The 26,006-nt window shown below is 44.2% G+C and overlaps 1 protein-coding gene across 1 annotated transcript in view; it reads left to right on the top strand.

The window, feature by feature from the left end:
• Window positions 1-26,006, top strand: part of LOC111961593 (pappalysin-1) — a gene marked incomplete at its 3' end in the record, with an annotated part of 74,246 nt that overhangs the window by 14,846 nt on the left and 33,394 nt on the right. The window contains 5 exon segments of the mRNA XM_023983987.2: window positions 10,412-10,557; window positions 10,812-11,105; window positions 11,903-12,095; window positions 12,334-12,455; window positions 18,154-18,655. Coding sequence (XP_023839755.1) covers window positions 10,412-10,557; window positions 10,812-11,105; window positions 11,903-12,095; window positions 12,334-12,455; window positions 18,154-18,655 — 1,257 coding nt within the window.

Below are 26,006 nucleotides of genomic sequence, written 5' to 3'. Positions count from 1 at the left end.
ATGAGAGCCAGTTTTTGCGACTGCACTTGAAGAAACGTTAAACGTTCTTGACATTTTCCGGATTGACAGACCTTCATGTCTTAAAGTAATGATGGACTGTTGTTTCTCTTTGCTTATTTGAGCTGTTCTTGCCATAATATGGACTTGGTCTTTTAACAAATAGGGTTATCTTCTGTTTACCACTCCTACCTTGTCACAACACAACTGATTGGCTCAAACTCATTAAGAAGGAAAGAAATTCCACAAATTAACTTTTAACATGGCTCACCTGTTAATTGAAATGCATTCCAGGTGACTACCTCATGAAGCTGGTTGGGAGAATGCCAAGCATGTGCAAAGCTGTCATCAAGGCAAAGGGTACTTTGAAGAATCTCAAATATAAAATATATTGATTTGTTTAACACTTTTTTGGTTACTACATGATTCCACATGTGTTATTATTTCATAGATTTGATGTCTTCACTATTATTCCACAATATAGAAAATGGTAAAAATAAAGAAAACCTCTTGAATTAGTAGGTGTGTTCAAACTTTTGACTGGTACTGTATTTTTTGCACGTCTTGTCTTATCATTAGGTGCATGATAATGGCAAGGAGAAGTAATCAACATTTTACAATAAATAGATCAGGTACATAGTTTTAAATGATTTTGTTCTCCCCACATTGTAATTGGAAGAGGAAGTGTTAACTCTTACAAAGACTATAAGCTGGAAAGGTAACTCCAATTTTGTTCTTTAAGAGCATGTGGTGAACAAAGGTTAGTCATGTGTTGGCAAAAATGAATGTCCTAGTCAAGAAAGCTTACCAGCAGCCAGCGGCACTTGCCACACTGGTAGTGTATTCGTGGGTGCTTTTTCAAAGCCTATGTTAGATACTCCAGTGAGAGTAATGTATTCAATTTTAGTTGAGAAATAGAGTTGACATCATTAGAAAAAAGATATTCTCTTATTTTCTACTGTAGGTATGTAATTCAAAATTAGTTTATTCTGTTGTTGCTAGTGGTATTCATAAAAACATTGAAATAAAATACATATTTTTTCCACCAGTTTGTTAGTGTTACTGCGAGGAGATGCTGAGGCCTCCACTGCTCTAATACCTGCCAGTATGTGCAGGATTCCTACTCTGTGCCATGGAGGATGATTGAGCAGCAGTGAGAAAAACGGTTTCTGATTCTCTCTGGAACTTCTTTTTGTCATGGACCTTGAGGGGCTCCAGTAGTAAAGAGGTTTTTCTTGGCGGCCGTGAAACTCGAACACTGAGGACAGAGACATTTTGCAGCGGTTGTAGAGGGTCCTTGTGGTCTTGAATTTCTAGCGGTGACTGGAAAAAAAATCTACCAATGTCAGATGCTAGTAGATGTTTTTGGACAGCGTCATGCTAAAGAGAGGGGGGTGGAAAAAGCCCCAAATAGGGCTATTGTGGGGAATATTTGTGTCTTTCTGATGTAGCCAGATTCAAGGCACTAGGCTGTTTTCTATCATGCTCATTGCAAAGGCCTGGAAGCACTGTCTCGCTGGCACTCTCTGTATTTAACATGGCTGCTAAACAACTCTGTGTGAGGCGACATCAGAAAGAAGAAGCAGGTGGGTTTGCCATCTCTTTCCTCCCCTCCGTTTCAGTCATCATCACAAAGTCATTCATCAACAGTCAGCCAAGACGGCGTCTCATAGAAATCAGCTATTGGCACACACTTACAGTCCCTTCCATTCAAATCTCCCTGCAGACATATGAAAGATGGGCTCTTAAAAGGGGGGATAAGAGAGATTGAAAGAGAAATGAAGAAAGAGAGAGAATTCTGAAGTTGAAAAAAGAGAAGCTCCCCGAGTGCTTCTTTATTTTGGTTTGATTATGGTATGTCTAGAGAACCTCATGGAGGGCCGCACTACAAACATTATTCGACATTCCTCCCTAATTGTGGAATTCTGGACGAACTATGCACTACATACGCAAGGGAACAATGGCTGTGAGGTACTGCGTTTATTTTTGTAGCCCTCATGCCTGTTACCACTTAGTGTGTTTAGGAATCTGGCTATGAGGGGACAGTGGTAGGCCGCTCGGCTCAGCACCTCTGCATCGCTAGCTGCTCTTCTCTGCAGTCCACAGACAGAGGCTCCTCTGGAAATACCACTGATAATACCTAACAATCCCCTCGCATAAAAGGAAATATTTTGCATTGTTTTCACAGGCCTTTGTTGTTATACTGTTTTACGGTTATGCTGATATTTTATGTTATTGTCAGGGGATTTTTCATGGGATGACATTCTTACTTATGTCTGGTCCTGACTGTGCTTACCGGTATGTGAAAATCTGAGGTGAAACAACAGTAAGCTTCCTTACTTAGGAGTTGATTTGGAATTTACATGGGTGCGATAGTACAGAAATGTCATCTAGTGGCATTCACATGCAACACTGTCATGTTGAATTTGACCCGAGAATGCCAACACGTTTTCAAGACCGTCCCACCACCTCTGAAACCCCACTTTAAGGTCATGATTGGTTGGTACGGACACACCACCAACACTATTAAGAGTCTCCACTTAAGATAAACAGATACACTACAAGTACTGGAAACTTTATCATGTGTTTCTAGGCGCATATTCTATATACTGTACTTTAACTCTAACTCTGGAAGTCCCAGTTGTCTAGCTTGGGTGTCCAACTTTTGAATCCTAGTGTCAACAATTGGTCTTACGTAGGTTGTGTCCTCCTTAGAGCGGGAAAAAGCACAAAAGATTAAGGATGGAGAAAAAGAGCGTGTCAGTGTGGTAATAACGGCAGGGTTGAATGAGGCCTTTAGGGTCTGCGGTGTTGACCAAGCCGATGACAGGAGAGCAGAGGGGCCCACCGATTTAAAAGTGTTCTTGGCCGTTAGGCCGCCATCACCATGCCAACTCACCGCAGCGTTTCACACTCAGCAGCCCCAGACGTATGTATACGAGGCAAATTTATGGGCTTATATGAATTATATATGGGTGTAAATGGATGAAGTCATAATCTTTCATTTAATATGTATCAGATATAAAAGTATTAACACTGCAGTTTGAGCTCTCTTTGCACCCTGAACTGCCCCAGAACAGATGCCCGCTGACATCTGAATTTAGTGAAGTTAAATTTTCGCCTTTTTCGGAAAACGTCTCTCTCTCTCTCTCTCTCTCTCTCTCTCTCTCTCTCTCTCTCTCTCTCTCTCTCTCTCTCTCTCTCTCTCTCTCTGTCTTTCTAAGTGATCTACAGTAGATGTTCTTCCCAGGGCATGCATGAAAAGTGGAGTCTTCAAATGAATGGAAAATTGTCTCTCCCCTGTGGCTCATAAGGGGCAATGGACGAGGAATATGGGGCAAAGGGCGAAGGATAGAGGATGAAGGGTAAGAGACGAGGGGAGAGGAGCACTGAGGGGGGTGAAACTGACCCATCAGGCCCTAATTTGGGTTAAACCAGAGACATCCTTAGAGAAGAGACTGGGAGCCAGGAAAGGGAGAGTGGGAAGGAGGGAGGGCGTTAGAGATGGGGAGAGCACAAAAGAGAGGAGGGAGAGATAGGGAAAGTGAGAGCAAGTGTTAGAAAGGAGGAGAGACAAAGTCGATTGCAGGACAGGCCCAAGACTGGAATACTCACTCCCAGAGGCCCCACTGGCTAAAATAGTGTCAGACACAGTAGCGGTGTGTGAGTAAAATCACTGAGGAGGCCAAGCCAGTAAAAAAGCAATATTACAACATATGTTGCCTTGTTTGCTCTATAACGCATTCGTTCATACGCCATCGTGATATAAAATTAGGCTGGCTCGTGACAACAAAAAGACAACAGTCACAGTGGCGGAATACATTCAACTACACATATGTTTGTTTCATCACATAACCGGAGAGCAACATCTGACCATTGAAGTCTACAAAGCAGATATTGCATGTAGCAAACAGTTACGACCTCCAAGGTCAAGCAAGTTCATGTTTTAGACAGTTTACTAAACATCTACTGATTTAGAACCACAGAGTTACCACAGAGTTACCACAGAGTTACCACAGAGTTACCACAGAGTTACCACAGAGTTACCACAGAGTTACCACAGAGTCAGCACAAAGACAACAGGAGCACTGCCTCCGCTATTCCTGCACCATTTCAACTTAAACATTTAAACATCAAATCAACAAGGCTATATATGCTTTAATACACTGAAAATGAACTTATTATACCAAAAACAATTTAGTCCAATGTTGCTAAATATCATGTGGCTGTCCATGGTACTGATTTCTGTGTGTGTGCACGCAAGCAAAACAAATGTTTGACTCACCTTACTGTACTTGTAGACCAGTTGAACGCCAATGCCATCCTCCTATCTTTCATGTTGGCAAAACGGTCTATGGTTCTGTCATACAGTATGCTTTTAGAATTTGTTGTCACAGGCTACCTACAGTGCCTTGCAGAAGTATTCGCCCCCCTTGGCGTTTTTCCTATTTTGTTGCATTTCAACCTCTAATTTAAATTGATTTTTATTTGGATTTCGTATAATGAACAGACATAAAATAGTCCAAATTGGTGAAGCGAAATGAAAAAAATAACTTGTTTAAAAAAATTCAACAAAAAATACAAAAAAAATGGCAAAGTGGTGCGTGTATATGTGTTCACCCTCTTGTCTATGAAGCCCCTAAATAAGATCTGCTGCAACCAATTACCTTCAGAAGTCACATAATTAGTTAAATAAAGTCCACTTGTGTGCAATCTAAGTGTCACATGATCTCAGTATATATACACATGTTCTGAAAGGCCCCAGAGTCTGGAACACTGGCAAGGGGAACCACCAAGCAAGCGGCACCATCAGGCAAGCGGCACCATGAATACCAAGGAGCTCTCCAAACAGGTCAGGGACAAAGTTGTGGAGAAGTACAGATCAGGGTTGGGTTATAAAAAAATATCTGAAATTTTGAACATCTCACGGAGCACCATTAAATCCATTATTAAAAAATAGAAAGAATATGGCACCACAACAAACCTGCCAAGAGAGGGCCGCCCACCAAAACTCACGGACAAGGCAAAGAGGGCATTAATTAGAGAGGCAACAAAGAGACCAAAGATAACCCTGAAGGAGCTGCAAAGCTCCACAGCAGAAATTGGAGTATCTGTGCATAGGACCACTTTAAGCCGAACACTCCACAGAGCTGAGCTTTACAGAAGAGTGTCCAGAAAAAAATAAGCAAACATGTTTGTTGTTCACCAAAAGGTATTTGGGAGACTCCCCAAACATATGGAAGAATGTACTCCGGTCAGATGAGCCTAAAATTGAGCTTTTTGGCCATCAAGGAAAACGCTATGTCTGGCACAAATCCAACACCTCTCATCACCCTGAGAACACCATCCTCACAGTGAAGCATGGTGGTGGCAGCATCATGCTGTAGGGATATTTTTCATCGGCAGGGACTGGGAAACTGATCAGAATTGAAGGAATGATGGATGGCGCTAAATACAGGGAAATACTTGAAGGAAAGCTGTTTCAGTCTTCCAGAGATTTGAGACTGGGATGGAGGTTCACCTTCCAGCAGGACAATGACCCTAAGCATACTGCTAAAACAACACTCGAGTGGTTTTAGGGGAAACATTTAAATGTCTTGGAATGGCCTAGTCAAAGCCCAGACCTCAATCCAATTGAGAATCTGTAGTATGACTTAAAGATTGCTGTACACCAGCGGAACCCATCCAACTTGAAGGAGCTGGAGCAGTTTTGCCTTGAAGAATGGGCAAAAATCCCAGTGGCTAGATGTGCCAAAGCGTATAGAGACATACCCCAAGAGACTTGCAGATGTAATTCCTGGAAAAGGTGTCTCTACAAAGTATTGACTTTATGGGGTTGAATAGTTATGCACGCTCAAGTTTTCAGTTTTTTATTTTATTTCTTGTTTGTTTCACCCAAAAATATATTTTGCATCTTCAAAGTGGTAGGCATGTTGTGTAAATCGAATGATACAAACCCCCCCAAAATACATTTTAATTCCAGGTTGTAAAGCAACAAAATAGGAAAAATGCCAAGGGGGGTGAAAACTTTCACAAGCCACTGTAGCTAAAATGCTTGCTAGCCTAACTTTCTCGCATGGGCAACAATGAACCAGCTAAGTTAGCTAGCTAGTAACATGAGCCTACTAGGCTACATCTAGGCCACATATTGAACTTCAATCTCTCAGGCCAGTGGCACACCATATTAATTTATGATTAAATCAGAATCGCTGACATAATCATTGCCTGTAGAGAGAATTAAGTCCAAATCCACATCTCCATCCATGGCTTAGAAAAGGACCGATTTAGCAAGCTAGCTACTGCAGGACATCAACACAAGCAAATCAGAAACAGACACGTTTTTCTGAAAATGACATTTTGCTTTGGATGTGATTTGATTGTGTGAATCCAAATCCAAACTGGCCTCCCTTGGGGGGCGTTTTGCTGCACCAGGACAACCCAAAGTTGAGCTCAGCTCAACGCTTATTGCCTAGATCTTTTATTTAAAGAATGCATCAATGGAGTCCAAATTCTTGCTGGCATCAATCAATGAAATGCTACGGCGACAACGTCATACTCTTTTGCTCCACAGTATCAGATACATGGGCTACACATACTAAGAGGCGCTGTTTCCCTCGCTCTGATGATATCTCCGGTAAGATTCAGCCACTTGCGTATTTACATAAAATTATGAAAACACAGAGAGACGAAAGATAAAATATTTTATAATTCATATTTCTTTATTGGTCAAATATTTGACGAAACCTGGCTTCCCTTGGCATCCATGAATACAGGCCACTGGTCAGACAGGCACTGCTCTCTCCCCCTTTTTCAACAGCCTCCCACAACATCAAGCAGTCAATTACTTTCATACAAAGCTGATCACATGTATACACACAGAAGAGTGCAAATCCCATGCACCCTGACAGACACATTTGCAGCCGGGCCTGTTTTCATGCAGTCATGCTAACGCCTGCATCCGTCCATCCAGTCCACATCTGATGTGTGTTGTGTTGTTGTCACAGAGCCAATACATTAGACTTAATTGAACTCAGTTTAGATGGGTTCTGACCTACAATAGTACTGCTTTTATCTGTTGTTGATTTACTCATCTCGCCATTAAACCCCCCTGACCCTTTTTTCCCCTCATGCACGGCCAAAAAGCCGGACAAATATTTTCAGAGGAAATAATGAAATTCCTGAAATTATTAGGAAGAAGGACCTAATATCATGTGCTCTCTGTAGGCCTGGTCCCTGTGCGCGCCTCCGGTTTCCCACAGGCCGAGCAGGACTTTTCCACTATGCCGTCTCTTATTCCAAACACACCTGGCCCAGACCCCGTCCCAGGAACTAAACCTATACAGCATCCTTATCCTTCCTCACCTACTGGTCTGGACTTATTTCTCTGAAGGAGCGGAGGGAAATCAATCTAGAAGACCCAGATCAATAGTAGCAGGGGTTTAACTCTAGCAACTAACAGCAATAACGACATGTCCCCTGTCTGCACCACTTGGCTCATCCTCTTCATTATTCTGTCCCAACACTTAACCAACCATGTCCTCACATGTCCCTTGTCTGCACCACTTGGCTTGGCTCACCCTCTGCATTATTCTGTCCCAACACTTAACCAACCATGTCCTGACATGTCCCTTGTCTGCACTACTTGGCTTGGCTCACNGCTTGGCTCACCCTCTGCATTATTCTGTCCCAACACTTAACCAACCATGTCCTGACATGTCCCTTGTCTGCACTACTTGGCTTGGCTCACCCTCTTCATTATTCTGTCCCAACGCTTAACCAACCATGTCCTGACATGTGCCTTGTCTGCACTACTTGGCTTGGCTCACCCTCTTCATTATTCTGTCCCAACGCTTAACCAACCATGTCCTGACATGTTACCTGCCACGACCATTCACTCCAATTATGCTGCATGGCACCCCACTGTCGTCCACTTCGCAGCGCAGAGGGTGGTAGGTTAGTCTATATTTTATCCACTAAGGAGGTTTTTACGGCAACTTTTATTTCTTCTTCTTCGTTTTACGATGTCCTCATTTGTCAGCATGTTTATGGCTGCCCACTTCACCCTTGTGCTCGGTTGTCCTCCTTCCCCACTTACGGATTCTCTCCCAAACTGAGTCTGAGATCTCTCCTTCGCTTTGCTTTACTAGTAATTTGAAGCAGCTAGGGCTCTCTTTAATTAATCATCGATGTAATTACATAAAATATAATAGGTCAGTTTTCCGCCGTCGTCTCCCCCTTCAGTTTTCTGGTGGCCTTTCAAGTTCACCTCCAGTTGCCCTGTGTGTATAACACAACTGTCTCTCTTCGCAAGACCGCTGACAAATATCAACTAAAGAAACTCAAATTTGTAACATACAGTGGGGAGAACAAGTATTTGATACACTGCCGATTTTGCAGGTTTTCCTACTTACAAAGCATGTAGAGGTCTGTCATTTTTATCATAGGTACACTTCAACTGTGAGAGACGGAATCTAAAACAAAAATCCAGAAAATCACATTGTATGATTTTTAAGTAATTAATTTGCATTTTATTGCATGACATAAGTATTTGATCACCTACCAACCAGTAAGAATTCCGGCTCTCACAGACCTGTTAGTTTTTCTTTAAGAAGCCCTCCTGTTCTCCACTCATTACCTGTATTAACTGCACCTGTTTGAACTCGTTACCAGTATGAAAGACACCTGTCCACACACTCAATCAAACAGATTCCACCTCTCCACAATGGCCAAGACCAGAGAGCTGTGTAAGGACATCAGGGATAAAATTGTAGACCTGCACAAGGCTGGGAGGCTACAGGACAATAGGCAAGCAGCTTGGTGAGAAGGAAACAACTGTTGGCGCAATTATTAGAAAATGAAAGAAGTTCAAGATGACGGTCAATCACCCTCGGTCTGGGGCTCCATGCAAGATTTCACCTCGTGGGCATCAATGATCATGAGGAAGGTGAGGGATCAGCCCAGAACTACACGGCAGGACCTGGTCAATGACCTGAAGAGAGCTGGTACCACAGTCTAAAAAAAAACATTAGTAACACACTACGCCGTCATGGATTAAAATCCTGCAGCGCACGCAAGGTCCCCTGCTTAAGCCAGTGCATGTCCAGGCCTGTCTGAAGTTTGCCAATGACCATCTGGATGATCCAGAGGAGGAATGGGAGAAGGTCATGTGGTCTGATGAGACAAAAATAGAGCTTTTTGGTCTAACTCCACTCGCCGTGTTTGGAGGAAGAAGAAGTATGAGTACAACCCAAGAACAACCATCCCAACCGTGAAGCATGGAGGTGGAAACATCATTCTTTGGGGATGCTTTTCTGGCAAAGGGGACAGGACGACTGCACCGTATTGAGGGGAGGATGGATGGGGCCATGTATCGCGAGATCTTGGCAACAAAACCTCCTTCCCTCAGTAAGAGCATTGAAGATGGGTCGTGGCTGGGTCTTCCAGCATGACAACGACACGAAGCCACACAGCCATGGCAACTAAGGAGTGGCTCCGTAAGAAAGCATCTCAAGGTCCTGGAGTGGCCTAGCCAGTCTCCAGACCTGAACCCAATAGAAAATCTTTGGAGGGAGCTGAAAGTCCGTATTGCCCAGCGACAGCCCCGAAACCTGAAGGATCTGGAGAAGATCTGTAGGGAGGAGTGGGCCAAAATCCCTGCTGCAGTGTGTGCAAACCTAGTCAAGAACTACAGGAAACGTATGATCTCTGTAATTGCAAACAAATGTTTTCTGTACCAAATATTAAGTACTGCTTTTCTGATGTATCAAATACTTATGTCATGCAATAAAATGCAAATTAATTACTTTAAAAATCATACAATGTGATTTTCTGGATTTTTGTTTTAGATTCCGTCTCTCATAGTTGAAGTGTACCTATGATAAAAATTACAGACCTCTACATGCTTTGTAAGTAGGAAAACCTGCAAAATCGGCAGTGTATCAAATACTTGTTCTCCCCACTGTATATGTCTCTCATCCAAGAATTCACTGATCTTGTCAATAGGATTTGCCAAGACCACCAGTTTGGCTATTGGATAAGGGCTTTTGACATGGGCAGGAAAAGGGGACTGACAGTTTCATGGTGTTGGACTATGTGTTCTCATTTATTCCCTGTCCACTTCTAGCATAGTATTAGCCAAGCACAGTAAACACATCTCATTCAGACCTGCCCCACTGGTCTCTTGACTCCCAGCCCACATTCTGTCTCAATCTGCCGGTCTAAGCTCCAGGACTTTTCTATTCTGAAATGATTTCGCTACCTCTCTTCTTAACGGTCTTTGTCTGAAATGATCAACTTTTTGGTGAAATATCTTTGCTCTACTAACTATTGTGATGTGAAATTAACTGCTCTTGTTCCTACATTTGTTTAAATCTCTCTCCCCCCTCTCCCGCTGTCCTCTCTCTCTGGTCTCCAGAGCCTATTTGGATGTAAAGGAGCTGAAAGAGATCCTGAATCTGGATGGCTCCACTCACCTGAACGTCTTCTTTGCCAACTCGTCTGATGAAGATCTGGCCGGTGTCGCCACTTGGCCGTGGGACAAAGAAGCCCTAACACATTTGGGTAAAGACAGACACACACACACACTCCAGACACACACACACACTCCTCCTTCTCAACAGCCCCCGTTGTTGATTAGGAGTAATTACAGTGTGAGCCCCGAGCATTCTCGCCATCTCTACCTCCGCTCTGACAGGGAGGAAGGTGATAATGAAGCTGTGTGGGTCGATGAATAATGCATTATCTCAATCCTACTCCAGCTTCCAGTACTTTCTAGTGTGAATAGGTGTTTGTCTGTGTCTGCTCTCCATTCATAGGTGGTATTGTTTTGAACCCCTCCTTCTACGGCACATTTGGTCACACCCACACCATGATCCATGAGATCGGCCACAGTCTCGGGCTGTACCACGTGTTCCGGGGGATCTCTGAGATTGAGTCGTGTAACGATGCGTGTCTGGAGACTGAGCCCTCGTTGGAGACAGGAGATCTGTGTGAAGACACTAATCCCACACCCAAGTACAAGTACTGCAGAGACCCTGAGCCTGGCAACGACACCTGCGAGCGTCGCCACTTCACACACACACCGTACAACAACTACATGAGCTATGCAGGTGAGATTGCTAACATACAGACACACACACGCGCGCATACACACACGCATGCACGCACAGACAAATAAAAAAACATAAAACGACATACAAACACGTGCATACTTTCTGACACGCATAAACAGGCACAGACACATGCGTACACACTCAGATACATCATACACACATGTGCCGATGGTCCGATAATCCATCACACGCCGCAGTCCCATCACTTTAGAAATTAACTCACATAACATAGGAATGTCCTACCATACAGTATGCTGACCCCGAGTGTCACATAAAGATGTAGGATCTTAATTTGAGCCAGTCTCCTACACCAGGAAAATAATCCTGCATCAACAGAAAATAATGAATGGATATTTTTGAAGTGGTTGATGCATTTTTCATAAGGGAAAATCATGTGTGAAATTTCTAAGTGGAAATTACAAACTTGAGATGCCTTTCTAAACCTCAAATCCTACATCTGTGTGTGTGCCTTAGCAGGTGTGGAATGTAGACATTGCATTGGAAAAACCCCCTGGGTAAATTCAGGTTACTGACCTGTGGAGACTGTATGAATATTGCTTCCCTTAATAACATTGCTACAGACTGTAGACCCGGGCCCTGTTTTTCTTCCTTCTGTACGTATACAGTATATGTACATTACTTCTCAGGCATTCCCTAACCATCCTCTATTGGCTAATTCAACCTATTAACCTGTATTCTGCTATAAAATATAATGAATTGTATATCCTACTTCAATCCCATGAATACATAATCTACATCATATTGAACTGTTTCTGATCATCTCTTCCACATAGATGATGACTGTACAGACTCTTTCACCCCCAACCAAGTGGCACGGATGCACTGCTACCTGGACCTGATCTACCAGACATGGCAGCCCACATCCAAACCACCCCCTGTGCCCATGGCGCCCCAAGTGGTGGGGCAGGAGCATGACGCCATTACCCTGGAGTGGTTCCCGCCTATCTCCGGCCACTTCTACGACAGGTGAAATGAGCTGGACGAATGGGGCAAGCAGCACAGTCAGGGTCTTTAGTATTTACTTCCACTCTGCAGAGTACTGGAGATATTTTGGGTTGACTGTCTGTTTCGATTGCATCAAAATGAGTACCTGTCTATTGGCCTGTATTCAAATGAGTACCAGTCCAATTAGACTGTGTCTTAGTAAGTGTGTTTTATAAACTGTATCTAAGTTGGTTGCTGTGCCTGTCTGTTGGTTTCCTAGAGATGTGGGATCAGTGTGTGATAAATGCACAGAGGGCCGGGTCCTGCTGCAGTACGCATCTAACTCCTCGTCCCCCCGACCCTGCGCCCCCTCTGGACACTGGAGCCCCCGCGAGGCCGAAGGTAAGACAGTTCTCTCCTGGCTTATTTATTACCACACGACTGACTGACTGACTGACTGACTGACTGACTGACTGACCAACTGACAAACTGACTGAAAGCACTCCTCACCACTCTGTCTCACCACGGAAACCTCTGTAACCTTCAAAGCTCAGTGCACTTCTCCTACTCACTTTACCCATTAATTTACTTTTACTCTCTTAGATTCTAACCACCCTACCCCAGAACATGCAGTACATACAGTAGCTACTGTAAACCACCCCCCCTGCCTTGTATCCCCACCCTGTCAATAACACACCTGAACTTCTTCCCTCCTCTTTCTCTTACTGATAGCATCTTCACCACATCAGGAACTCTCACTCTCACTAGGCCAGTATGAGGCTCAATTTGGCTTCTGTGTCAACTCTCAAACATGCAAATCATTTGGTCGCTGAGTCAAGCCCCAAGCATGCAAATGATTCATCTGAGTCATGGCCCTTGACACGAGTTGAGGGACGCAGAGGGAGTCAAAGTTGAGCCAGTGTTCCCAATGGAATGGAGATTCCGTATCCCAAAAATACCAAACGTGGGCTCACAGCGACAGGCATGGTGGGAACTGGGAAGAGCTCTCCATGGATCATGTCCGTGACATAATTTCTCCCATTTGTTATCAGGGAAAGTGAGGACAGTGAAAGCTTAAATCAACAGAATTCCCGAAATAGGATGCGTTTTTCTTCCCCTCTCTCCTTCAGCTCTTGCAGAGGATTTTAGAACAACTGTAGAGGGACCAGCATTAAGGAGGTGGAATTTGGTCTTTATAAATAGTCTGCACAGCTGTGCACCTCTGACCGCTAGCTGGCTCTGGCATCTGCAGTATTAAGCATTGTTCGGAGTGTGTTGGAGTGTGTTTTAATGTATGTATCAGTGTGTCAGTATATCCGCCATTATTATGCCATTCTGCATCTAAAGGAAGTTTGATGGCTAAATACACAGCTGATAATATCTGTACATCAGTCTATTCAGTCTAGTCTAGATATGGAGATGCAGAGGTATTAAAACTCTGTCCAAGGTCTTCCGATAAGAAATAAACTGAAAGGGAATAGATTATCCCTACTGTGTTGGTATGTTGATAGAGATGCCAAGATGGTACAGTTTCCCAAGCTTCAAAGTTATTCCATTGTTATTCCCAGGTCTTTCAGGGTCAGTAGAATCCAGTGAGATCTGATCAATTTGGCAGCTGTCCGACAGCACATGGCTAATAATGAACCCAGTGACTCATTGGGCTGGGGATCAGACTGCCATTAGTGCTGTGTCTATGTGTGTGTGTGTATGTGCGTGCGCACGCTTGCGCACATGTCTGTGTGTGTGTCTGTTTGCATGGTCCTTGCTCCACACAGGCTACAGTGTGTGTGTGAGAGGCAAGTCTGGGCTTGTCTGCGGCACTGTGTGTTAACCTCACTGTTTGGAAGTGCTCCCTGTTAGCAAGCAGCAGATTCCCACTCCCCTGTTTACACACCAATGCTAGTCCATCACAGGCTGCTAACAGCTGCATTCTTGTGTGTGTGTGTGTGTGTGTTGTCTCTATGGCAGCTTATGACAGTCAAGTAACCGCCACCCACAGACATCCCGACGATGCAAGCATGCAGAATGCCAATGCCATGAGTCTGTGTATGTGGGCATGTGTTAGCGTAGTGTGTATATGTGTAGTTTGTAGTTGAATGGGTGGCTGAGAGGATGAATATGTATTTGTGTGTGTGTGTGCGTGTGCGTGTGTGCGTGTGCGTGTGCGTGTGTGCGTGTGTGTTGTGTGTGTGTTGGGTGTGTGTGTGTGTGTGTGTGTGTGTGTGTGTGTGTGTGTGTTGTGTGTGTGTGTGTGTGTGTGTGTGTGTGTGTGTGTGTGTGTGTGTGTGGTGTGTGGTGTGTGTGTGTGGTGGTGTGTTGGTGTGCGTGCGTGTAATGGACAGTGGGCATGTCCAGGCATGTGTTTGTGTGTGTGAATAGGCGTGTACAGGCTTATATGTGTGCGTTTGTGCGTGTGTGTCTGTAACACGCCTGACACCTGTCAGTCCCGTGGCTTGTGTCCTCACACCACAGGAAACCCTGGCGTGGTCAGAGAGAGAGCTGGAGCACCCCTCGTAAATCTTTACTGCTCTAGACCCAGGAGAAATATGGCTGGGGGAAGAGAAACCAGAGGATGAAAAAAGAGGGAAGAAACCATGTGGAAACCACCCAAGATAGTTAAGAGAATTGCATGTGGTTTGTGACATTCACGAGGAGGATCCTGCAGCTGATTGGAACCAGGAGTGTGTGTGGATGGACGTGAAGGATCTGAGATGTGTGTATGTAAAGTCATGCGTGCACACGTGTGTGTGTGTGTGTGTGTGTGCGTGTGTGTGTGTGTGTGTGTGTTTGTGTGTGTTTGTGTGTGTGTTTGTGTGTGTGGAGCGAGTTTATTCAATGAGGGCCTTGTAAATTGTCTGTGTGTGTGCACACATGGCATGTTACTGTGTGCATATTTATGTGTATATGTGCTTGCTGCACCAAGCCGCGCATCGCCAAGTGTTCCTGTCTGACTGGCCCAGATGTCGGGCCATGCTTTCATTAACAGCGGCCTCCTTTGTAGGCGGGGCAGTGTCAAGCCTCACTGCATTATGTGATGCTGTGTGTGTGTGTGTGTGGTGAGTATGTGTGCTCTCTCTGTCTGTCTGGGAGAACAACACTCACTGGGCTCTACTCCATTGCTGTCAGGGCTGCACTGCAGGGACTCAGGGTTCAGACACAAAGTACCTGAAGAAAAAGAACAGCTTCCCCTGCTTTATCTCCACTAGCACTTCAATGATAGTCATGAGATAATGATTTGGTGATGGAGAGGGATTGGATAGAGACATGGATGCACACAGAGACTTACAGAGACATCCACAGTCATGCATGTACTGTACGCTCACATACTCACAAACACACTTATTCTGGAGAATATCAATCCTGACGTGCGCTACCTCAGCTTAAGGGATGCTCCCTTAAGGAAATACAATACAAATGACAGATCAGCCAGAAACTTGGCCAGGACCTTGTTGCATTGTGTATGACGCAAAATATTGGAAAAGACTCCCCTGCCGCATGCCCGATTGCATTGACGGATGACCTGTTCCATCTCCAAAACTGTCCAATCCCTCAGTAGTATCTTTTCAAATCCAACAATGGTTTTACTGCTGCCATGCTCCAAATGTTCCAAAAGCTACTCACTATTTCAGAATGTCTTAATGACATTGCTTGTTTCTCTTGTTTGGCTTCTTGGCAAAACTCTTAGCAATAATGAATCACAGTGGAACCTTGAACCCAGAGCGTTCCAATTCAGCGTTCCGGTTCATTTCATTGTATAATGTCACAGGAATTCCCTCCGATATCCTATAAAAGAGTTTCACTATATAAAAGCATCCGCGCGCCAGGACAAGGTTGTGTTTTTTTTCAACATTGGGATGTTGAGTGGAGGCCAGCGAGGTTGATCTGGAAAAGAAGGAGAGGAGTGGTGGATGTGTGCTGAAGGAAATATCTGCAAACTCCCCAGGCGAGGGAGAGGAGAGGAGCCGGACTGTCAGAGTCACCACTCCTCCTTCAGGCCTTCTGCTTTCCCCATCACTCACTCTTCCCGCCACGTTCTCCATCCCTCACCCCTGTCACCCACGCCAACTGTTTAGACTGCAGATATCATATGCAGAGAGATGGAATGAATGACTGACTGACGTTTATTGGCCTTTTAGACTATGAGGAATCGCTTGATTGATTTAATGTATCAATTGAAAAATATATGCTGTCATACATCTATGAATGTGTTCACACAGATGACACAGTAAGACTCTCAAGGGACAAAACACAAGTGAGCAAGACATATTTCCATTGTAGTCCCTCTCATGCCCTCTAGTTAGAGGTCATGGCATGAATTCAAGTAGTGAGAGTTACTTAAGTGCAAGTCAGTCATTCTGCTGTGTGTTTCACTCCGTTCCATTAATTCCATTAAAGCCATTACAATGAGCCTGTCCTCCTATTGCTCCTCCCACCAGCCTCCTCTGAGGACAATGGTTACTTCAGTGCAAGTCAGTCAGTCTGTTGTGTGTGTTATAGAGAGTGTGACGTATGATGGAGAGGTAGGCCCCATTCTTAGAAAGCAGAGTGCATGCCCGGACATATCCCTCTATGTTTATCTATCCGTATCCCAGTTCATTCCAGTCCCCTGTTTCCAGCGCTCCACAATTCCACACCGTCTGATTCCCACATGATGCCGGAGGGCGAAACACTACACATTCAACCCTATTGCAATTAAGCTGGAATTCCTCCAAATGTCTCTTTCCTCCTTTCCTAGAACAAGCAATCTCCTAGACAGGTTAATACCCCCATGGGATTAGCAAATCAAGTGAGAAAGCAAGGCCTCCTATTCAAAGGCCAGGTTTGGATTGTCTGAACACCTTGAGAGCCTTTCAGCAACCTGGGAGGCAAGGCTAGGTCAAACACGAGTGGTGGATGTGTGCTGTTCAGAGCTGTTTTATAACAGAGAGTAGATTTAACCCTAATGAAAAGGTGCTGTCTTGGTTGTATTTTAAGGATAAAATCTGTAATACTCAAAATTACTGTACTGGTAATTCTACAGTGTTGAAAAACAGACATGGGTCTTGCCAAGGTTGCATATAATCTTTATGCATTTTTTTTACTTACTCTATAGATGATCTTATGATGGATGACATCCCCATCCTGTCTCATGGTAAATCTGGAACCTCTGGTATCCGCAGTAGGAGTTCTAGAGCAGGAGGACAGCCCATCATAACAGCTGACATTACAAAATATTTTCAGTGGCTAAAACTCCTTTCCTCAAAAAGTCAATGAAAAACTCACCACAGAATGTGAGGGGCACATTATGAGAGAGAGAGGCTGGGTGCAAAACTCTGAGTATCTCGGTTCCTCAGTTTCTTTTCTCTCCTTTTTTTCAAAGTTACCTCTACTCTGGCCACACACACACTTACAATAATAAATGTGTTGAGATAATGTGGCCTGGAAACCGAATTCAGTGCTCACTTGATTAAACACTGGAATTTTGTGCGGTGCCCAGAATTGAGGTTAGCAAATGGGTTTGTCGGTTGCCAGTTTGGAAGTGCACAAAAGGAAAACAGGGAGAACACAGTGTCTTCCATAACGCTGGCTTTTCAAAGCGCTTGATGAATGTTGGTATACGTCACTCTGGATAATACGAGGTAGCTGTGGACTCCAAATATGGCTGGAGGAGCGCTGTTTGGTGTTGTAATGACTGCCACTGAAGTGAGAACCCTGTGCAGGGCCTCTCTCAAGAGGAACACAGGCAGCTTGTCTGCTGCCTCCCCTGCTTTACTGACAATGAACTCAGTCCCGTGTCTGTCGCATGTAGTCAATTGCTGAGAAAAGCCAACAGCTCATTCAGCCCTGATACTTCACCTGCAACAGCCATTTGTAGTCAGTCAGACCACTGTTCTATATACACATTATATATTTTTTTTTCGACATGCACCTGCAGCTCTTCCCTGCATACAAACAAATTCAAACAACCACACATGGTCATGTTTGCAAATGCAATTACCTAACCTTTGTTTTCTATTGTATTTCATTTTCTCTGTGTTGGTTGTGTCTGAGTGTGTATTTACTTTATAGTTGTTTATATGTTATGTCTGATCTGCTGTACCTCTGTCCTTTTGGCCCCCAGGACCTCCAGACGTGGAGCAGGCGTGTGAGCCCAGCGTGCGCACCTGGAGCCCCAACGCCGGCATCGAGCAGGGGGCCGTGGGACTGTCCGAGTGCCCACTGCAGGGATGCATGCTCCAGCTAGAGTTCCCCCACCCACTGGTGCCCGACTCCCTCACTGTGTGGGTCACCTTCTTCAGTCCCGAGGAGACGGCCTTTCCCGCCATCCACAACATCCTGCTCCTGACCGTGAGTGGAAACAACCTTTCGCTGGGCCCTAGTAACGTGTTCTGTGATACGCCACTGACGCTGAAGCTGGACGTGGAGGAGGAGGTGTACGGTGTGCAGTTCTTCACCATGGAGCAGCACCTGGAGATTGATGCTACCCTGCTGGCGTCTAAGCCCAACTGCCTGCTGTGCCGCCACTGCAAGCCGCTCCGCCACCGACTGCTGCGCCAGCCACCATTCTCCCATGCCCCCCACGGTGTGGTGTTGAACGAACCTGCCAGGCGATACACTGACAGGTGAGGGACCAGACCGGGGTGGTTAGTGGTTTACTGTCAGTTACACGCAGCTTTGAATGTCTTGACTGTGTGGGTTGTACTGTATTGGCCTAACGTAGGTTAATGATACACCAGGATTGCTGCGTTCTCTGCTTAATGGGTGAGAAATTGCAGAGTAAGCATTATCTCTTCACACTGCAAATTAATCTGATCTTGAGCCCAATCTCCTCACTGACCCTGGGTCGGGGGGAAAAAAATCATATTTTTGCACCAAGTTGTTCTTGGTCAGGGGGTGAAGCGGAGCCAAAGTTAATATGCTGAGGCAAGCGCTGCAGCTGCAGGCTGATTTAAGCCTAGGCCCTGCCTGCCTGCCCTCCTGCCTGTGTCCAGAGGAGCAGCTGGTGTGGTCTTCTTGGCCCATACTCTGTCTACCCCAGCCAGGCACCAGAGATCTGGGCTGTGGGCTCCGTTATATCTCCCCTCTGGGATGGGCCTCAGCCTACCTCCCCTCTCTGGCTCTCTGGCCAGTCCAGTCCTGGGCGGAGTGATACTTGCACCGGTAGAATTAAGTGTTTTTGACGATTTTGACGATCTCAGAAATGTTTCGCAGTTAAATCTTATGTATTTTGGGGTCGGAAGAAATGTCTTTTAAAATCTCAAATTAGAAACCTCTGTGAAAATGTTTCCTATAAAGATAAATGTCATGATGTTTCAATGTGTTCTTTTCAAACACCCTCAGGCGTGTTGGTGGGCCACCACCAGTTTGATGCTTTCAAATCCACTGCCCAACACCCACTTCTCGAATCAAAGGTCATTCATTGCTAGCCACATTTTGGGGGGGAGTTGCTGGGGAAAACAGATGTCTTGTTGATGGCATTATCTGTGCACGGTGGCAGAGTTTTGTGCTTTACTTTCATGGAATGTGCTGACTAGATAAAGGTAGCACTCTCCGTGGCGTTGCCATGTGTTGTGCAATTTCACTATCATGCTGTCAGCATGGTTCACATAAGAAGGAAAGTGGATGATAAGACACGATAGGGTGAGTATGCCTGTTATGCAAGATAGAGAGGGTATGCCTTCGTGTAGCACACCATAATAACACCTTGTAATAAAGCATTTATAAAGGATTAGTAAATCGTTTATTCATGTATTAATCATTACTCCCTCATTTGTAAATATTAGTAAGCTAGTTATTCACACACTCATAAACACATTTTCAAGTATGTCATAATGTTTCATAAGATCGCTCATAAGATGTTGAATATAGATCCTTATAAACCCGTTACTAATAAATTAGTAAAGTATTTTTCCAGTATCTAAAGTGAGGGGTATTTATACTTTATAAATACTTTATAAATGTTTTGAATGCCCAGTGTCATTTCTCAGAAAAAGATGGACATGTCATTGGTGGACATTCCAGCAGTATCTGATGCTCCATCATCAAGTCCTGCTCTATCCAAGGTCTCAAATGGCCCCTGGAACATGTCAATGGTTAAACAATAAGCACACAATACAGAGGATGTATGAGAAAATATATTAAACATTTCATTCCAAAACAGTCACACTGTTGTAGTAGTGTGATGGGTAACTTCATACACACTCTATGCTGAGTAAAGTCATGTTTTTCTTCCGAAAATGCTTACATTACTGTTTATTACTGTTTAACTTTTCTACCAAAACCAAAGTCTGGATTGCAGTCACTCCTTCGAGCAGTTCATAGACTGCTTATGAAGTAAGAAAACAAATATCTGAATACCTGATTTTGCTGAACTATCCTAATTACATTTAAAGAGTTACTACCATTAAAAGACCAGTAAAAGTGCAGCCCCAAAAAAGTGTATGTGGTTAAAATACTGAAGCACTGGAAGCTTTTAAAGTTTATACATATAATATTTCTATCTGCAAATACCTCTAAATGTCAATCACATATCAGTAGTAATGAAGGGATAAACATCCATTTGAGAAAAACTGTCTGGTCCCGCCAGCTATTGGGTGCAGGCTACGTCTCCCTGTTTAATGATTCGTTGGTTCGCGAGGTTGACAAAATTGGCAAAACATTGGCATTACAACTCTTCCTCACGTCCTTGCAACAGTTGTTTTACAACAGTTTTTGTGAAAATATGTTTCCTTAAACATCCTGTACTGTGTGCTTATTCTTATACCATTGATATGCTCCAGGCTATTTTGAAACCTTAATAAATCCCCTTATGGTCTAAGGGTCCGGGATTGCTTTCTACTAAGCTAACATATGGAATTGTTTTAAGATGGTCATACCAAGGACTTTTTAGATATTTAATTTTTGAATTTTAGGACCCCTGTAGGTATCAAAAAAATATTAACTAAATTATTTGATGAAAAAATGAATTTGGCCTTAGTGCTATTTGCCCCTAGAAACACATTGAATAACAGATTCATACATGTAACAAAAGATCATACATGGAACAAGAAATCAAAATGAGTTTGTTGTGAAGTGTCTGTCCTTTACCTGAGAGATATAAGAAAGGTCAGGGAAAAAATACAGTGGAATTATCCGTATACCTTTGACGTGTAAATGCCCCATTCCCTTCCATTCATTTTTCATCCCGGTACCGGATTACCTTCAGATGAGTCCTGTGACACTTGTGGGGGTCGTAAAGCAAAACGTCAAGAAAAGCAAAACGGAGAGCAAAACAGAGAACCCTCGTCTTTCCATAGAGTGGTCATATTAGTTTGTAGCCCAAACCATTCAGACGCTACGTTTTCGTAAAAAGACAGATTTTTCTCCTGGTCTGACAAACAGCGCTGTAGCTCTACCACCTTCCACCACAGATGCAAAAGGCCAACATTGGCAGATGCGGTGGTATGAGACACAGCCCATGCAAAAAACAGACATTTCTAACTTAAACAGACAGATTTTATTATGTTAATTCGATTTCGGACATCGATTAACGCGGACATCGATTAAGGACCGTCAGGTACTGCTGGAATGTGTACCATTATTTTTGTGAGAAATAACACTGGCCATTCAAAATAAAGTATAAATAGCCCTCGCTTTAGATTAGACCCCACAAAAATACTTTACTAATGACTATTAGTAAATGGTTTATAAGGACCTATATTAAACATCTTATCATGGATCTCATGAATCATTATTACATACTTTTAAAGTTGTTATAAATGTGTGAATAACTAGCTTATTAACAGTTACAGATGAGGGAGTAATGATTATTGCATTATGAATAAACTATTTACTAATCTATTATAAATGCTTCATGACAAGATGTTATTGGAATGTTCCTCCGCATGCACTGGTGTACTTAGTGGTATTGTGGCCACAGCAATTGCTGTTGGAGCTCTGAAGCTGGTAGAATGTCAGGAGTGAGTGTCTATTGGTGGTGCATTTTGGTCTATGGTCTTGGTGCATTTCAATGGTTTTGGTGGATTTAATGGCCTTGGGTGGATCTTCATGGTGATGGGCAGTGTTGGCTTACTCTTTTGTTGTGGTAGAGGAGTTTGACGTCATACCCAGAGAGAAAGGTCCAGGTCAACCCACAGCAAAGGATTCCTCATCATAGGAGTCAATCTAACACACATGCATGCACGCGCGCACGCACGCACGCACGCACGCACGCACGCACGCACGCACGCACGCACGCACACACCACACACACACCACACACCACACACACACACACACACACACACACACACACACACACACACAGATTAGATAGGGGTGGTTGAAGAACAGTTTGGGGGTCACCCAGATCTTTTGACATGTTTTGAAGTTGGCGGAAGTGTTGTGGTTGACCCATGGTTTTTCTGCTGGAGTGTTTTGATTGACCCATGGTTAGTTTGCTGGATCGTCATGGTTCACTGGCTCCCCAGGCCTGTTTCCATAGACAGAGGGCTGACCTCCCACACTCAGCCCACTGCCTTTCCCCTGAAATGGGGCACGGAAGGGGGAGTAGAGGCCTCCCTGGCTCCCTATTCAAGGTTGGATGTATGAGAGGGTGAGGGGTGGGAGGTCAGGCTAGTGGGGGTGAGTTATGAAGGGGTGAGCAAGGGGTGGGATGGAGATGAGAGGGAGAGAGCTGGAATGTTGGACTGGTTGGGGGTAAACCATGGAATGGTTAGGGGTGGGCTGAGAGGAGGGTTAGTGGGGGTGATGGGGGGACCCTAGCCTTCTGAGACCCCCTGGCACATAGGCTAATCCTCTCCCTGACCTGGGTCCTCTGGGTCCTCTGGCCTGTCAGGGTCTCAAAACCTATTCAGCTCTGACGTGACGGGACCCCCCAGCCCGGGAGGGAGAGGGCAGCTGCCCCCTACGCTACCCTTTTCACTGGGACCCCTTCCACCCGTTCTGGCCTTCTCCTTCACACTTTTATCCCCTATGTTCTCCTATGCTCCTACCCCTGTGGCCCCATGGCCCTGCTCCTCTCCTGTCAAGTCCACTGTTGCTCTAGCCCTGAGAAGACAACCTCTTCACCTCTACTCAGAGAACTCTGTTGTTTTCTCAGCTCTGACTGCTTGACTTGTAGGTTTTCTGTTTTCTTTTCGCCAGCAATACCAGATTGGGGATGTAGAATACACTTCCTAGGTATTTGTGAGAAATGTCTGTGTGCTCCAACGGTAATTGTTTTAGATCGCCTCCATGTGCAGATTATTTTCGGGGAGGTTTTTGGTTTTGTTTGTCACATATGCGTGCAAACATTTCAGACTTTTTTTCCTCCATGGCCTAACCCCATTTTGTCAAGAGTATAATACTGGGTATGGTTTTAAAGACTCTGTCTACTGAAAATAAAACATACCACACCTCCCCCTCCACCTAGTGGTTGAGCATTGGGCCAGTAACCGAAAGGTTGCTGGATCGAATCCCTGAGCTGACAAGGTAAAAATTAAAAAATCTGTCGATCTGCCCCTGAGCAAGGCAGTTAACCCACTGTACCCCGGGCGCCGAAGATGTGGATGTCGATTATGGCTGCCCCCCGCACCGCTCTGATTCAGAGGGGTTGGGTTAAATGCGGAAGACAGATTTCAGTTGAAGGCATTCAGTTGTACAACTGACTTGGTATCCCCCCTCCTCTTCACCTCTCTTCCTCCTCTTCTCCTCATAACACATTCTCTCTGTCTCCATGGCCCCCTCCACTCCCACAAAGCCCCACTGTGCCCTGCGCTCCCTCCGCCATCCTCTGCCTGCTCTCTGTCCATAAGGAGCAGCATTAGCACTCAGCCTTGCATAAGCTCTCTAATATGAACCATAATGGTGAGTGGCAGACAGAGGAAGTGGAGGAGGCAGCAGCGGGTCCCGGGATGTCTGGACGTCTCACCCCCCCCCCAGAACAATTTTTCAAAGAATTACAACCGGATTTCCCAAGGATAAAATTGGGCCAGGTCCAAAAAGTAGATTTGGAGTGATAGTTAAGGTGGAATGTTCAGGAAAGAGTTAAGTTTCTCTGTGGGAAGCAGAGAAACCCATTTTACTGTAAAGTGCTAAATTGAAGTTTAAGGTCCATGCTGGTTAGATTCTAATGGTTGTTATGATAAAGAGGTTCCCTGTAGGGTTCCCACAATGGAGCTCCACAGGTATCTGCAGCCTCAGACTTGGGTCAAATATATACCCTATGTCAAATACTTTAAGGAACATCTATAGCGGATTTAAGGTAAAATGACTTAGCACTTTTTGTTTGACATCAATGGTTTCCATTGTTATTATTATCATTACTTCAGTGGCGTGCCGTGGGCCTGGGGCCTGGGCCTTCAGTGAGGTCCTACACAGTCCCACCCGAATTAATCGACCTCTTATTACCATCATTATGATGCCATGGCTCTAGACCAGGGGTGTCAAACTCATTTCGCATCGTGGGCCACATACGGCCTAGGGAGATGTCAAGTGGGCCGGACCATTAAAATTATACCATACTCTGCTATAAATAACCAAAATATCATGTCTTTCCTTTGTTTTGGTGTAAAGAAGCACAAGAACATTAGGAAAATATTGAAATTTAATGAACTATCCTTTTACAAAACATTTCATGAAACACCTCATATTTCCTTAGACAAATGTGCAATTTACTTTTATCATTCACAAATATGCATTGCAACTGATCCCACTGATTGTACAAAGGCCAAACTTATTGGTACTGAAAAATATAGTAATGCACTTTAAGATTAATGAGACTTTTAAAGAAAGGAATTTTTAAACCACTTACAAATACGCATATAAAATCTAAATGTAATCCCTGCGTACACCTTACAACTAAGGAGAGTGATTTTAAATGTGTAATGAAGAAAGTGTTCGCCTGTCTGTAATTGTAAACTTCATACATGAAACATACATACACATACAATACATACTGAACATTTATGGAGTTGTATGAACAGTGAATTCCATCACACAACTTTTGTTTTGAAGCTGCTGACTAACATTAAAGTGCACATTTTTTTAAATCACCACAGTAAGGATTCATCTTCACAGAGCTGTATTCTTTCAATGCAAACAGTATCTAAGGCAGCATTTTAAAGGTGTTAGTCTAGTCTGGACTTGTATTTGTTCCTGAAACTTGGCATCTTTTGGCCTGTACAAGTGATCAACACCAGGTGTCATGTCCTGACTAGCTGTCACTTTCAGAATCTCATTGACTGCTGTTGACTGCTGTTTCCTCAGACCCAGCAATTCGTTAATCTTATCTCTTCTCAGTTGTCCTTGCAAGCGGTCATATTTTTCGCTGTGATGAGTCCCGTAGTGGCGTCGAATATTATATTCTTCAATACCGAAACTTGTTGCAAACAACCAAGCACGAAGGTTTTCCGTGCATCTCTGTAATAAATAGGACGTGGTCCATTTTTCTTTGAAAATTCTACACTCCTTATCTACTTTTCTCCGTTTGGATAACGACATTTTGGCTAATGAGGGTGTAGCGGAGAGGTAGAGACCAAGGTATTAACAACGTCGTAAACAAGCAGCAGATGGCGCATTGATACCGTCTGCTGTTTTCAGTCTGTCTCAGTGATGCGGCTTGTCTTCTACTCTGATGGAAAGAGTGCCCTTAGCGGATAATCCATGAATTGCAGCGAATTAAAAATATAATTCCATGTCTTTTATGCATTTTTTTCACTTTCAAATTATCCTGCGGGCCTGAGACCTCTTGGGGGCGTTAACCGAAAGCGCAGGTATAACCAGGCGTTTGCGTCACCTTGAAATTGACAAAATTGACATTTTCAAAAACATACACAATCAATGAGTTTTTCAATATTCCAATTTTCTTCACTTTCATTGTGCAGCTCCGTTGCCTGCGCGCTTTTCGTTAGCTGTAGATCCACCTCGGGTGTCCCAAAGTTTTCAAAAGCACCCATTGCTTGTAGTGCCAGCCGTACTTTGGTGTCTCGTTGC

This window comes from Salvelinus sp. IW2-2015, linkage group LG4q.1:29, assembly GCF_002910315.2.
Source record: "Salvelinus sp. IW2-2015 linkage group LG4q.1:29, ASM291031v2, whole genome shotgun sequence".
NCBI lineage: Eukaryota > Metazoa > Chordata > Actinopteri > Salmoniformes > Salmonidae > Salvelinus > Salvelinus sp. IW2-2015.
The sequence above is the reverse complement of the archived record's forward strand: the minus strand, read 5'-3'. Positions and strand labels throughout refer to the sequence as shown.